Source organism: Pseudophryne corroboree, chromosome 11, assembly GCF_028390025.1.
Source record: "Pseudophryne corroboree isolate aPseCor3 chromosome 11, aPseCor3.hap2, whole genome shotgun sequence".
Taxonomy (NCBI): domain Eukaryota; kingdom Metazoa; phylum Chordata; class Amphibia; order Anura; family Myobatrachidae; genus Pseudophryne; species Pseudophryne corroboree.
Genome location: NC_086454.1, coordinates 311067578 through 311084088, shown reverse-complemented (window position 1 = coordinate 311084088; position 16511 = coordinate 311067578). Strand labels below are relative to the sequence as shown.

The 16511-nt window shown below is 45.5% G+C and overlaps 2 protein-coding genes across 2 annotated transcripts in view; one reads left to right on the top strand and one right to left on the bottom strand.

The window, feature by feature from the left end:
* The window catches only part of LOC134968772 (BTB/POZ domain-containing protein KCTD19-like), a 175182-nt gene extending 163468 nt beyond the window's left edge, over window positions 1–11714 (top strand). The window contains exon 16 of the mRNA XM_063944259.1: window positions 11457–11714. Coding sequence (XP_063800329.1) covers window positions 11457–11561 — 105 coding nt within the window. The 3' untranslated portion in view covers window positions 11562–11714. The remainder of the gene's footprint in view (window positions 1–11456) is intronic.
* Window positions 11715–11980: 266 nt separating this feature from the next.
* The window catches only part of LOC134968771 (puratrophin-1-like), a 27340-nt gene continuing 22809 nt past the window's right edge, over window positions 11981–16511 (bottom strand). The window contains exon 11 of the mRNA XM_063944258.1: window positions 11981–12393. The gene's annotated coding sequence lies outside the window, so the exon portion shown is untranslated. The remainder of the gene's footprint in view (window positions 12394–16511) is intronic.

Below are 16511 nucleotides of genomic sequence, written 5' to 3'. Positions count from 1 at the left end.
TACGTTGCAGATAAATAGATGCGCTAGTAGCTGTTTGCTGTTCTCTTCAGACTGAACCATTTTCCAGTTTCATTTATTTATATATATATATATATATATATATATATATATATCTCTTGAAAAGAACTGGCACTCACCCCAAATGAATAATGCTCAGGTGCCTTCTGGAGTAATACACATACAGCAAATAGAACCATGCAGCGGCACTCAGAGACTGGATCCCGGTGGATGATGTGAAAAAAGGAACTTTAATCCATAACAACAGATAGGGTGACCCTATCTGTTGTTATGGATTAAAGTTCCTTTTTTCACATCATCCACCGGGATCCAGTCTCTGAGTGCCGCTGCATGGTTCTATTTGCTGTGTGTGTATATATATATATATATATATATATATATATATATATATATATATATACTTTGCATGGGAATGGATCGGCACTCCGTTTTCAGAAATATAAGTGCACCGGTGCCTTCTCAAAAAGAATGGTTAAACAAGCAGGAGAAAATAGAGCGGCACTCAGCGTCTTGATCAAAGAATAAAAGTGTATTTAAAACACCAACATGAACCAACGTTTCGGGACACACAGGTCCCTTTGTCAAGGTGTACAGCAATAAATAGAGAGCAACAACATACCTTTATAACCGGAGAAGCCCCAGAGTGAATTGTGCGAGGTGCGGCGTCCGTCCACGAGGTCCGGCGCCCGCTGCTGACGTCATCGGCAAGCGGCCGTTCGTTACCATAGGAACCAGCTGCAATGCTGCGCCGCTGCCGAAAGAGTGTGACAGACGGTGATTACCAGAAAAGTAATACCACCACCGTGTATGTGAATACCGGGCAGAGCCGGAGGGGTTAACTGGTGCACAGTATGCAGCACAGTACACAAGGCTCTAACTGTACATTTAAAGAGCCGTAATAAACCAAACTAGTCACTTGGAATTACTTTAGTGTAAAACTAGATAACTGTATAGCTAAAAGCATTAGTAACATGGGATAATGTGGGTGCATCATTAACCACCCCGGCTGTGCTAGGGTAAAAGAAATGAAGTGTAAAAATAAAAAGACGTGAAAAAAAGACGTGTGAAAAAAAGACATGTGAAAAAAAGACATGTGAAAAAAAGGCTTATAATCCATAATATATCTAACAAAATTACGCATATATAATTGAGGCTAAAATGGCAAATGAAAATAATAGAGAATGACCGGGAAGAAAGGAGTGAGCGGGGGAGGGGGGGGGGCCCCTGATCTCTTCGGACATTACCATCCCTGTATTCAAACATAAACGCCCGATGCCTTGTTTTACAAGAGGCCGCAACATTAAGGACACAATTGTCCACACAGATATCACTGGCTTTAACATCAGCAATGCCCGCCCAACTAACTTCCTTACGAGACCGCCAGGATGTTATAAATGCCCTAAATGCACCACCTGCTCCCATATGCTTACAGGCTCTTTTTTCAACCACCCACATGAGAACCGTAAAATCAGCATTAAGCATGTACTTTCTTGCCAATCTTCTTTTATCATTTATATCATAATGTGCCCGTGCAACTTGGTCTACGTGGGCAAATCTATCAGGACCATGAGAGAACGTATGGCCCTCCACAGATCTGCGATCAAGCAGGCCTTTTCAAGTAAGACCTCGGACCAACCAGTCGCCAGACACTTTTTGGAAGCAGGCCATGGCATCAATGACCTAAAACACATGGTTATTGACCATATCGAGAAATCTCTTAGAGGGGGCGATCGGGAAGGCAAACTCCTCCGATTGGAAGCCAAGTGGATTCATAGACTGGGCACAATTAATCCTGGTGGCCTAAATGCACTGATGCCCTGGAACTTGTTCACCCACTAATTTTACCGGGAACATCAAGTACTCCCTCCTTTTCTTCCTTCTTGTCCCTTTTCCTTTCCACCCCCCCACCCCCCCCCCCTTTCCCTCTACCTTTCCCCCACCCTCCACCCCCTTTTCCTTACCCCCCCCCCCCCTTCCTACCATCCTGCCTCTCCGCTCTCTCCCCCCCCATCCTCTCCCCCCCTCACTCCTTTCTTCCCGGTCATTCTCTATTATTTTCATTTGCCATTTTTGCCTCAATTATATTCGTAATTTTGTTAGATATATTATGGATTATAAGCCTTTTTTTCACATGTCTTTTTTTCACACGTCTTTTTTTCACATGTCTTTTTATTTTTACACTTTATTTCTTTTACCCTAGCACAGCCGGGGTGGTTAATGATGCACCTACATTATCCCATGTTACTAATGCTTTTAGCTATACAGTTATCTAGTTTTACACTAAAGTAATTCCAAGTGACTAGTTTGGTTTATTACGGCTCTTTAAATGTACAGTTAGAGCCTTGTGTACTGTGCTGCATACTGTGCACCAGTTAACCCCTCCGGCTCTGCCCGGTATTCACATACACGGTGGTGGTATTACTTTTCTGGTAATCACCGTCTGTCACACTCTTTCGGCAGCGGCGCAGCATTGCAGCTGGTTCCTATGGTAACGAACGGCCGCTTGCCGATGACGTCAGCAGCGGGCGCCGGACCTCGTGGACGGACGCCGCACCTCGCACAATTCACTCTGGGGCTTCTCCGGTTATAAAGGTATGTTGTTGCTCTCTATTTATTGCTGTACACCTTGACAAAGGGACCTGTGTGTCCCGAAACGTTGGTTCATGTTGGTGTTTTAAATACACTTTTATTCTTTGATCAAGACGCTGAGTGCCGCTCTATTTTCTCCTGCTTGCTTATATATATAATAAGAATTTACTTACCGATAATTCTATTTCTCGTAGTCCGTAGTGGATGCTGGGAACTCCGTAAGGACCATGGGGAATAGCGGCTCCGCAGGAGACTGAGCACAAAAGTAAAAGCTTTAGGACTACCTGGTGTGCACTGGCTTCTCCCCCTATGACCCTCCTCCAAGCCTCAGTTAGGATACTGTGCCCGGACGAGCGTACACAATAAGGAAGGATTTTGAATCCCGGGTAAGACTCATACCAGTCACACCAATCACACCGTACAACCTGTGATCTGAACCCAGTTAACAGCATGATAACAGAGGAGCCTCTGAAAAGATGGCTCACAACAATAATACAGGTTGAGTATCCCATATCCAAATATTCCGAAATACGGAATATTCCGAAATACGGACTTTTTTGAGTGAGAGTGAGATAGTGAAATCTTTGTTTTCTGATGACTCAATGTACACAAACTTTGTTTAATACACAAAGTTATTAAAAATATTGTATTAAATGACCTTCAGGCTGTGTGTATAAGGTGTATATGAAACATAAATGAATTGTGTGAATGTAGACACACTTTGTTTACTGCACAAAGTTATATAAAATATTAGCTAAAATTACCTTCAGGCTGTGTGTATAAGGTGTATATGTAACATAAATGCATTCTGTGCTTAGATTTAGGTCCCATCACCATGATATCTCATTATAGTATGCAATTATTCCAAAATACGGAAAAATCCCATATCCAAAATACCTCTGGTCCCAAGCATTTTGGATAAGGGAGACTCAACCTGTAACCCGATTTTTGTAACAATAACTATGTACAATTATTGCAGACAATCCGCACTTGGGATGGGTGCCCAGCATCCACTACGGACTACGAGAAATAGAATTATCGGTAAGTAAATTCTTATTTTCTCTGACGTCCTAGTGGATGCTGGGAACTCCGTAAGGACCATGGGGATTATACCAAAGCTCCCAAACGGGCGGGAGAGTGCGGATGACTCTGCAGCACCGAATGAGAGAACTCCAGGTCCTCCTCAGCCAGGGTATCAAATTTGTAGAATTTAGCAAACGTGTTTGCCCCTGACCAAGTAGCTGCTCGGCAAAGTTGTAAAGCCGAGACCCCTCGGGCAGCCGCCCAAGATGAGCCCACTTTCCTTGTGGAATGGGCTTTTACAGATTTTGGCTGTGGCAGGCCTGCCACAGAATGTGCAAGCTGAATTGTACTACAAATCCAACGAGCAATAGTCTGCTTTAGAAGCAGGAGCACCCAGCTTGTTGGGTGCATACAGGATAAACAGCGAGTCAGATTTTCTGACTCCAGCCGTCCTGGAAATATATATTTTCAGGGCCCTGACTACGTCCAGCAACTTGGAGTCCTCCAAGTCCCTAGTAGCCGCAGGTACCACAATAGGCTGGTTCAAGTGAAACGCTGAAACCACCTTAGGGAGAAATTGAGGACGAGTCCTCAATTCTGCCCTGTCCGTATGAAAAATTAGGTAAGGGCTTTTATAGGATAAAGCCGCCAATTCTGAGACACGCCTGGCTGAAGCCAGGGCTAACAGCATTACCACTTCCCATGTGAGATATTTTAAGTCCACAGTGGTGAGTGGTTCAAACCAATGTGATTTTAGGAACCCCAAAACTACATTGAGATCCCAAGGTGCCACTGGAGGCACAAAAGGAGGTTGTATATGCAGTACCCCCTTGACAAACGTCTGAACTTCAGGAACTGAAGCCAGTTCTTTCTGGAAGAAAATCGACAGGGCCGAAATTTGAACCTTAATGGACCCTAATTTTAGGCCCATAGACAGTCCTGTTTGCAGGAAATGCAGGAAACGACCCAGTTGAAATTCCTCTGTAGGGGCCTTCCTGGCCTCACACCACGCAACAATATTTACGCCAAATACGGTGATAATGTTGCACGGTTACATCCTTCCTGGCTTTGATCAGGGTAGGGATGACTTCATCCGGAATGCCTTTTTCCTTCAGGATCCGGCGTTCAACCGCCATGCCGTCAAACGCAGCCGCGGTAAGTCTTGGAACAGACAGGGTCCCTGCTGGAGCAGGTCCTTTCTTAGAGGCAGAGGCCACGGGTCCTCCGTGAGCATCTCTTGAAGTTCCGGGTACCAAGTCCTTCTTGGCCAATCCGGAGCCACGAGTATAGTCCTTACTCCTCTCCTTCTTATGATTCTCAGTACCTTGGGTATGAGAGGCAGAGGAGGGAACACATACACTGACTGGTACACCCACGGTGTTACCAGAGCGTCCACAGCTATTGCCTGAGGGTCCCTTGACCTGGCGCAATATCTGTCTAGTTTTTTGTTGAGGCGGGACGCCATCATGTCCACCTTTGGTTTTTCCCAACGGTTCACAATCATGTGGAAGACTTCTGGGTGAAGTCCCCACTCCCCCGGGTGGAGGTCGTGTCTGCTGAGGAAGTCTGCTTCCCAGTTGTCCACTCCCGGAATGAACACTGCTGACAGTGCTATCACATGATTTTCCGCCCAGCGAAGAATCCTTGCAACTTCTGCCATTGCCCTCCTGCTTCTTGTGCCGCCCTGTCTGTTTACGTGGGCGACTGCCGTGATGTTGTCCGACTGGATCAACACCGGCTGACCCTGAAGCAGAGGCCTTGCTTGACTTAGGGCATTGTAAATGGCCCTTAGTTCCAGGATATTTATGTGAAATGACGTTTCCATGCTTGACCACAAGCCCTGGAAATTTCTTCCCTGTGTGACTGCTCCCCAGCCTCTCAGGCTGGCATCCGTGGTCACCAGGACCCAGTCCTGAATGCCGAATCTGCGGCCCTCTAGAAGATGAGCACTCTGCAACCACCACAGGAGAGACACCCTTGTCCTTGGAGACAGGGTTATCCGCTGATGCATCTGAAGATGCGATCCGGACCATTTGTCCAGCAGATCCCACTGAAAAGTTCTTGCGTGGAATCTGCCGAATGGAATCGCTTCGTAAGAAGCCACCATTTTTCCCAGGACCCTTGTGCATTGATGCACTGACACTTGGCCTGGTTTTAGGAGGTTCCTGACTAGCTCGGATAACTCCCTGGCTTTCTCCTCCGGGAGAAACACCTTTTTCTGGACTGTGTCCAGAATCATCCCTAGGAACAGCAGACGTGTCGTCGGAATCAGCTGCGATTTTGGAATATTTAGAATCCACCCGTGCTGTCGTAGTACTACTTGAGATAGTGCTACTCCGACCTCTAACTGTTCCCTGGACCTTGCCCTTATCAGGAGATCGTCCAAGTAAGGGATAATTAAGACGCCTTTTCTTCGAAGAAGAATCATCATTTCGGCCATTACCTTGGTAAAGACCCGGGGTGCCGTGGACAATCCAAACGGCAGCGTCTGAAACTGATAGTGACAGTTCTGTACCACAAACCTGAGGTACCCTTGGTGAGAAGGGCAAATTGGGACATGGAGGTAAGCATCCTTGATGTCCAGAGACACCATATAGTCCCCTTCTTCCAGGTTCGCTATCACTGCTCTGAGTGACTCCATCTTGAATTTGAACCTTTGTATGTAAGTGTTCAAGGATTTCAGATTTAAAATAGATCTTACCGAGCCGTCCGGCTTCGGTACCACAAACAGCGTGGAATAATACCCCTTTCCCTGTTGTAGGAGGGGTACCTTGATTATCACCTGCTGGGAATACAGCTTGTGAATGGCTTCCAATACCGCCTCCCTGTCGGGGGGAGACGTTGGTAAAGCAGACTTCAGGAACCGGCGAGGGGGAGACGTCTCGAATTCCAATTTGTACCCCTGAGATACTACCTGCAGGATCCAGGGGTCCACTTGCGAGTGAGCCCACTGCGCGCTGAAATTCTTGAGACGGGCCCCCACCGTGCCTGAGTCCGCTTGTAAGGCCCCAGCGTCATGCTGAGGACTTGGCAGAAGCGGGGGAGGGCTTCTGTTCGTGGGAAGAGGCTGTCTGCTGCAGTCTTTTTCCCCTTCCTCTGCCCCAGGGCAGATATGAGTGGCCTTTTGCCCGCTTGCCCTTATGGGGACGAAAGGACTGAGCCTGAAAAGACGGTGTCTTTTTCTGCTGAGAGGTGACCTGGGGTAAAAAGGTGGATTTCCCAGCCGTTGCCGTGGCCACCAGGTCCGATAGACCGACCCCAAATAACTCCTCCCCTTTATACGGCAATACTTCCATATGCCGTTTGGAATCCGCATCACCTGACCACTGTCGCGTCCATAACCCTCTTCTGGCAGAAATGGACAGCGCACTTACTCTTGATGCCAGAGTGCAAATATCCCTCTGTGCATCTCGCATATATAGAAATGCATCCTTTAAATGCTCTATAGTCAATAATATACTGTCCCTGTCCAGGGTATCAATATTTTCAGTCAGGGAATCCGACCAAGCCACCCCAGCACTGCACATCCAGGCTGAGGCGATTGCTGGTCGCAGTATAACACCAGTATGTGTGTATATACTTTTTAGGATATTTTCCAGCTTCCTATCAGCTGGCTCCTTGAGGGCGGCCGTATCAGGAGACGGTAATGCCACTTGTTTTGATAAGCGTGTGAGCGCCTTATCTACCCTAGGGGGTGTTTCCCAACGCGCCCTAACCTCTGGCAGGAAAGGGTATAATGCCAATAATTTTTTAGAAATTAGCAGTTTTTTATCGGGGGAAACCCACGCTTCATCACACACCTCATTTAATTCATCTGATTCAGGAAAAACTACGGGTAGTTTTTTCACACCCCACATAATACCCTTTTTTGTGGTACTTGTAGTATCAGAAATGTTCAAAACCTCCTTCATTGCCGTGATCATGTAACGTGTGGCCCTACTGGAAAATACGTTTGTTTCCTCACCGTCGACACTGGAGTCCGTGTCTGGGTCTGTGTCGACCATCTGAGGTAACGGGCGCTTTAGAGCCCCTGACGGTGTTTGAGACGCCTGGACAGATACTAACCGATTTGCCGGCTGTCTCATGTCGTCAACAGTCTTTTGTAAAGTGCTGACGCTATCACGTAATTCCTTCCATAAGACCATCCAGTCAGGTGTCGACTCCCTAGGGGGTGACATCACTATTACAGGCAATTGCTCCGCCTCCATACCATTTTCCTCCTCATACATGTCGACACAACGTACCGACACACAGCACACACACAGGGAATGCTCTGATAGAGGACAGGACCCCACTAGCCCTTTGGGGAGACAGAGGGAGAGTTTGCCAGCACACACCAGAGCGCTATATATATACAGGGATAACCTTATATAAGTGTTTTTCCCTTATATAGCTGCTGTATTGATTAATCTGCCAAATTAGTGCCCCCCCTCTCTTGTTTTACCCTGTTTCTGTAGTGCAGGACTGCAGGGGAGAGTCAGGGAGACGTCCTTCCAGCGGAGCTGTGAGGGAAAATGGCGCTTGTGTGCTGAGGAGATAGGCTCCGCCCCCTTCTCGGCGGCCTTTCTCCCGCTTTTTTAAGGAAAAACTGGCAGGGGTTAAATGCATCCATATAGCCCAGGAGCTATATGTGATGTATTTTTTTGCCATCTAAGGTGTTTTTATTGCGTCTCAGGGCGCCCCCCCCCAGCGCCCTGCACCCTCAGTGACCGGAGTGTGAAGTGTGCTGAGAGCAATGGCGCACAGCTGCGGTGCTGTGCGCTACCTTATTGAAGACAGGACGTCTTCTGCCGCCGATTTCCCGGACCTCTTCAGTCTTCTGGCTCTGTAAGGGGGCCGGCGGCGCGGCTCTGGGACCCATCCATGGCTGGGCCTGTGATCGTCCCTCTGGAGCTAATGTCCAGTAGCCTAAGAAGCCCAATCCACTCTGCACGCAGGTGAGTTCGCTTCTTCTCCCCTTAGTCCCTCGGTGCAGTGAACCTGTTGCCAGCAGGACTCACTGAAAATAAAAAACCTATACTTAAACTTTTTCACTAAGCAGCTCAGGAGAGCCACCTAGTGTGCACCCTTCTCGTTCGGGCACAAAAATCTAACTGAGGCTTGGAGGAGGGTCATAGGGGGAGGAGCCAGTGCACACCAGGTAGTCCTAAAGCTTTTACTTTTGTGCCCAGTCTCCTGCGGAGCCGCTATACCCCATGGTCCTTACGGAGTTCCCAGCATCCACTAGGACGTCAGAGAAATATATATATATATATATATATATATATATGTGTGTATTCCAGAAAAGTGATGTATGGTGGACATAATATCAGGGCCACTTTCTTATTCATCCAATTGGGGGACATCAGGCCATGATGAAACCATTTTAGTCCCTCCCTCTTCTATACACCATCTTGCAAGGAACCTGTAACTGTGGATTTATAGTTTTCTTCCTCACCACAGCGATTGCTGGGAAGCAAAGATGGCTGACCTGACAACTGGAGCGGGCAGAGTAGGCACCATTCCCAGTACCGCATCCTGTTGGTATGGGACAGCCTTGACAACTGCTGGTGGTAACTGGGACTCTTGCTCTGCTACCGCACCATTGGATGAGCCAGTGGCTGCATCCAGGTAACTCTGCCTTCTCTTTGTCCCGCGGGGAAGGGTGGTACTATACATTGTGGACCACCCTCCAGTCAGTGATGAGAGAAGTCAGCTGGGGGCACCCTGGTATGGCAGCTCCTGCTCTGCCTCTGCTGTATCCCTGCTGCACGGACGTGCTCTAGAGTTTGGGTTCTGTTTGCTAGGTTGTATTTGTCTGCTGCTTACAGGGATTACTTTCTGCATCAGTTTTATTTCTCCTCATGTTTGAGGAGAGTAATTCCAGGTGTTGGAATGAGGTGTTTAGGCAGTAACGTTTTATACTTTTGTGTAAATGTCTTTGTGGCCTGTCAGACTGTCACACACACATGTCAATAGGTTTTATGTAGAGATTGGTGAGTCTACGAGGACCATTTCAGTGTCCTTATCAATCAACAAAGCTGGGGGAAGTGGCCAGAGCAACTCCCAGAAGGCTTGCAGTCCGGGAACCCTAGGGAGAAAGTAGTGACATTTATTTAACACATTTAAGAAGCATATGAGTAACTGGGGGACACGCTCAGGATGCTGTTTTTTGGAGGGCCTAGACTCTCCGCTTTGGTGGTTTCTACCTGAAAAACACTCTGGCGCACAACTTGGGAGATGGATTTAGTTTAAAAATCCTGTGAGATCATATTAAACCTGGCGCTGTATAAGATCTTTACACAAGCAGTGGGCGAGTAAAGGGTTTTGGGGTTTTTTCTGACCGTGAATTTTCCGATGGCGTGGGGTTTGTTGCACCTTTTGAACAGGTTGGGTTCCATATCTTGTGGAGGACAAAACAGCGGTAAATAGGCCTAGTCTGTAAATAAACCAGAGCTCAAGCTCTCACAATGGGAAGGGGATTGGGGTCTGCTGAACACAGACATAAGGAACACTCCTTAATAACACAAGGTGGTGCAATTCTACTCCATGATCAATGAGCTACGGGCATGCCTCGATGACACCTTGTTGGTCCTGTGGTATTTCCACTTAATTTATCAGTTTCTTCTGGTGGCAGTGCATCCACAAAGTCTCAGAAGATAAGGATGATGGTAATATCACTGGACTGACTAAAATGTCAGTAAGGGTCCATCATGGTGTAATTAGTAATCTCAATATAAGAATTTTTTCTAGGCTCCATTGTGCTCAAGACATTGTGTTTCCAGCAACAGGAACTGAATCCGTCTACTGCAAAAGTGGAATCTCTTTACTCTTTGGCTGTTCTGAAGGCATTGCAAAATCTGTCAGACACGTAGAAAGTCCTATATAATGCCCAGAAAAATAGAGGTCCTGCTAAACAGACCATAGTTAGTTGAATTCCCCTCTGTAATACCCCTTTCAGACAGAAAGTGAAATTACCGGGTGAAGCAGTTCCACCAGGTAATTTCATGAAACACGCGGGTCCTTTATCTGTGTGAAACGGTCAACCCGTGTTGTAATTCCCGGGACTTCAACCCAGGAATTTACTAGGGTCGGAGACACAGGAATTATGACACGGGTTGACCCTTTCACACAGACAAAATACCCGTGTTGATCTGCAAATTACCGGGTCGAAATTTTCGACCCGGTATTTGCATGTCTGTGTGAAACGGGGGTCAGGCAGGTCCCGGCAAAACTACCCGGCACTGAAATGCCGAGTAATTGCCGGGACTTTCAGACTTTTCTATCCGAAAAGGGTATAACTCGGGATGTCTGGATTGGCCCTGATCAGAGGGCGGTGTGGCACGAAGCTTCATCATACAGTAGCAGCCACGCGGCAATGTTTTGTGTCCAAGGACATCAGCTTCTGCCTCTGGAAGGCGCGGTCTGTGCTACTTGTTTGGAATATCCCCAAGGCTCAGAGTTCCCCCAATTGGATGAATAAGAAAATTTAGATTTCTTTATTCAATGTTTTCAGTCCGTTCAGCATCCTACTGAGTGTTCTCCCTTCATTGCACTCGTTCTCCTGTTCAGTGGTTTTCTGTAAAGTTGTAATAGAAGTTCTGCATTTTGGCACCAGTCCCAGTGGATTCAAAGAAAAGGATTTAGCAGAAGTATAAAAATGCCATATTCCGGCTGACATAAGACCTGGTCGCTAGTACACAGATGACCGGTTTGTGTTTGTAGGATACCCACCATACAATAACCTTACTATTTTGAGTAATTCTGGGATTATGTTGCAGATTAATAATCATACCCCACACTACTCAGAAGTCGTTCACCTCACCTGTATTCTTATTTGTTTATAGCTGACTCTGCCATGTGCAAGAAAATTCAGCCAGTGCATTAAGATGATGCTACAGAAAGGGGGTCACCGGGCGGTATCCTGTCCTGCCGTCATGACCGGTAGCTAAAAATTGTTCTGTTTTGTTTCTCAGTCCATAAAATCTGATGCCGGGGTTCCAGATTATCAGGGGGTAATTTAAGACTTGATCTGATAGGTTTAGATGTTATTTTATTGTACTAAATGTAACTATAATATGTTAATAAACAACATTTCTGCTAAACTGATGTCCTGCAAAGTGGGAAAAGATAACAAATCTACAGACGTATATTTAATATAAATGTCATGGTACAATGATCCTATTTAATGGACTATACAAACAGGTCCTGTATACAGATTATCGTACGTTATTATAGTCTTGGGTACAAATTGCCAGGGTTAGCCAGAAGATCGTTTATTATTTAGGGCAATTTATGCTGTGTTAAACAACGAATGCAAGAGAAAAAAAAAAATGAATCACTCAAATGAGAGAAATCTGTTTTATTCAGATTTTAACATTATCTCCAGTAAATAAATTATTTCTAGTTTGGTAACAACTATAACAAAATAAGACGCACATCAAATTCCACTTCAACATGAAAAAATGACCTTTGTTATTTAAATATCTATTTAGCAAAAAATGTTTTTTTCAATAAATTGTACAAACTGTGCAGCTTAACAGGTAGATGAATCACCTGGAGGTCCTGCAGCGAAGTTCCTGGCTGACCCCCTCTGCTGGTATAATAAACTATATACAGGGAGAGAGGCCTGTTACACATTAACAAGCCACTAACTCATCATCTCTGGGAACAGAGGGTTCACGATGTCTGGAGGCAGCGGCTGGGAATCCAGGTAGACAAGTGGCGGCTGCGATTCTCCACTTGGAAAAACCTAAGCGTCCTGGAGTCCTGACTTGTTCAGACCTAGAAAATGACAAACGAGTAACCATAAGTCACCAATTGTAGTGTCTGGAGAGCAGGGGAGTACTGTCTGAAGAGCTACAGAGTGTTTTAACCTTTGCCCCACTGATCCATTTCCCAGTTATGTGCTAATGTATCACAAAGATGTAGTGTCAAGTGATGTACAGTAACGGATGCTCAGTAGTAGTAAAACTATCACCAATGATTTAAATGTAGCACAACATTAATTTTCCTCAAAATATATTTAATTCTGCTTCTCGTCAGGTTGCCGGTATTTATGGGGAAGTTTTAGGGTTGTTACAAGCAGAGATGCAACATGTTTAGTGAGTGTGACACATGTTTTTCCAATCCCCCTGTATGCGTAGTTCATGAATGTACCCACAGAACCTGCTGTAGTGTTAAAACTTCTAAACGCTGCATGCAGCATTGCATTTGGCCCTTGGAAAGTGCTTACAGGTTTGTTTTGGGGGGGACTATTAGCTTGAGAGGTGCTGCAAAGAGGAATGGGTGAAACTGGCTAAAGATAGGTGTTCCAAGCTTGTGGCGTCATATATACAAAAAACTTGAGGCTGTAATTGCTGCCAAAGGTGCATCAGCAAAGTATTGAGCAAAGGCTGTGAATACTTATGTACATGTGATTTCTTAGTTGTTTTATTTTTAATACATTTGCAAACATCTCTCAAAAAAAAAATTCACGTTGTCATTATGGGGTATTGTGTGTAGAATTTTGAGGGAAAAATTTATTTATTCCATTTTGGAATAAGGCTGTAACATAACAAAATGTGGAAAAAGTGAAGCGCTGTGAATACTTTCCGGATGCACTGTATGTTTTTCTAGATTTCCTTGAATTGCTATGCCTAATTAAGCTAAGGTTCTGTAGACTGTCTTTTTGAAGTTTAGATTTATTACATGCATATATATCCTGTTGTATCTGCAATTATTAATACCTGCAGGTTAGGGGGGTTATTCAATTAGTGCCGGCTTTTTCGGCTAGCCGGAAAAAAAAACGGCACTAATTCGACTCTGGGTATTCAATTACGGGCCCGTTTTTGAGTCCCTATTTCGCCCATGCCTTTTCACTTTTTTTTTTTTTCTGTTGAATCGGCATGGCCGAAAACGGACCCAAAAATTATTAGGCCCGTGAATACGCCAGTGCCTAATAATCGGCACAGGCATTGAATGGAAATTTTACCTAAAAATGAGGGGAAAATTTATTTTTTTTCAAATGGCTGAAAAAACGTCACTAACTGAATACCCCCCCTAAGTAGCACATACTAACTTGCTGGTTATCCTCAGTTCCTCATACTGTATTATCATACGCACTGTATAGAAGCAAAGTGGTATTCTTGGTTGTTGTATCACTAAGAGGTTGGCTGTGTGAAATCAATCACATTGGGGGAAACTTTACTAAAGCTTCTAAAAATGAAAAGAGAATCTGATTGGTTACTATAGGCAACATCACCAGTCTATCATTTTCTAGGATGCAATAGAGAAATGATAGACAGAATCTTGATTGTTTGCTATGGGAAACATCACCACTTTTCATTTTTAGAAACTTTAGTAAATTTACCCCATTGTTTGTGTTTGTGTGTCTTGTTTAGTCAGTCTTTATTGAAAAAATGAAATCTTCAGAGCAACCCAGACAGTAGAATTCTTCCCTCCTGTACAGTGTATCTAGGTTTCATTACTCTTGGAAGCACCATTGGTCTGTATAATTAGAAGAGATAATTAGGTATTATAAGTTTAAAACTATTTATCTGTCACTAAGATTTACTTCTATTTATGAGTACCGCTGTTCAGTGTAAACCTGTGTGCCTGCCCACCCCTATCTCTCCTTCCAGCAGGTTTTATCCATAGTCCTGAAGGAGACCTGCCACCCAGCCTTTCAATGCTAAATGCCGAATAGGCTACTCTTGTTGAGGTCATTGCCTGGTCAAAGGAAGATGAGACTTGCTCAATTTCTGAAAGCGTTAGATCTGGAGCTCCCTCGAGTGAAAACTGTATATTGAAGGTGATTACCATACAGCCGAGCACCTTCATGCACCAGTGTGAGCCAACAGAAACTTCACTAGGATCTTGTTCTCCTGTGTGAATACCCTCTGCTGGAAAGTATCAACCAGCAGCCCTAAAGAGACCATCTGCTGAGAAGGAAGCAGAATGGATATTTATGTAGTTCATGACCCAACTGTGAAATTCCAAGGTCAGGGCTGTTTCTCACTCATAGGCCTGAAACAAGTAGCTAGGTCTTGATCAGACCTCAGGAGGCTAGCATGAACTTGGTTAATAACGTTAGTGCTAGTGATTAGCTGAAATTTTGAACAGGAAATGATGGGACGGTGGAGAGACTGGTGTCCCTTTCTACCTAACATACAATGTTTCCATAATGTCCGTGAACTCCTCCTGCTCCATGCTTTTGCTGGCAGACCTCACAGACTCCATCTTCAGCTTTTCCACTTGAAGCTGGACCTTCAGAAAGAGAATACAAACCCAACTCCCTTGGTCTTCCAGAACTTTGAACCACTAGTTCTTTGGAAAGTAAAGATTGAATCTTTCTTTAGAGCTGAAAGGCATTGCTTGGTCTTCAGCGAAACTAACAGTTAAACTGGGGATATATCTGGATCAATGATGCATCCTCAAGGAATGATTCCTCTCCCCAGATATCTGTGGTGAAATCACATCCTCAACACTGGAAGAGAAGCAGATGGGCTTCTACCACAGGAGCTCCTGGGCAGGTATCCTGCCAGTTATGTGGCTTGGATGCATAACACCTCACGCATGCTGGCCTCGAGAAGGAGCAGAGGTCTGACTCTACTTCCCATAGGAAGAAAAGGACATTTTAAACTGGGAGAATTACCAGAGAGAAACTTTCCCACTGTGGCCATGGAAATAATCTTGCCCAACTCCGAGCTGACAATAACCTCTCCCAAGCAGGGCAGGGACTTAAGATCCTTTTTGGTCTCCACATCTGCCTCGCAGGTTCTAAGCCAGAAGACACAGTATGCAGAGGCTAATGAGAATGCTCTTGACAAGGTCCATCCCAAAGTATTAAAAAGACTTTTATATCTACTCTACCAGGGTCAGCGATTCTAATCTGGTGCTTCCTGATATTAAGCCCCCCACCCCCAAATGCAACAGCCATCCTCCATCGCATTTCCCTTGCAGTGTTCGGAGTGGTGGTGGTGGTCTTGCGACCTACAGGACAATCTGCCTTCGTCAGAGATTCCCATTTCACTGCACCACTCACATTTCACTGCACCACTCATAGGGACTATAAAGAGACATAGCTTCCATAACTCCTTAAACCTATGATCAAGCTTTGCACAAAAGGTCTTCTAACTGAGGGGGGAGAACAATAAGTTTTCAGAAATTTGATTCCCCCACTGTTCATTTCCTGAAGCTGGCTCACACTAAACCTCCAGTCCCTGCGTCCTGCTGGAGCCCTCTCTAGCTGCCTTTCCTACCTCCTGGGAGGTGAGCTGCCGGACTTTTCACTTGTACTGTCAGGGGCTGTTGGTGGAATAGGATATCCTTTTAAGGGAGACCACACCTGACCTTGCACTGACAGAGCCCAGACTGACTGTTCAGATGCCGCAGGTGTGTGTGTTCAAAGGGTGTTGCCCTGTAGCTCCTGAGGGACAGGTGAAGGAGGAAGGTTCCCTGCTCTGTTCCTTTGCATTTGCGATGAGTGGGTTTGTCAGTTTCCAAGAAGGTGGTGCTGAACACAGAAGCCCCCAAACACCTGGAATTTTAAAAGAGCCCAACCTCCAGCACTGCACTCTATGCTCCCATTAGGATGAATGACAAAGCTATTTAATTATGCATGTGTAACTGCGCAAATGAGATGGATCTTCCCAGGAATAAGTGTTCCGCAGTCTCCTACACTGAGTAGTCTGTCAGGCCAGTGCCGAACGCTTCTTGTGCATCGGAGATGTCTCAGATATGTGCAGAAGGGCATTGGGCACCGGAGGTATCTCATGCGCAGAAGGGCATTGGGCAACGGAGGGGTCTCAGATATGTGCAAGAGGGGTGTTGGGCACTGGAGGTATCTCAGAACACCCCTTCTCCACAAATCAAAGATCTAGACTCCGCGTGTCCTTTGCAATATTTTTAAACACTTTTTA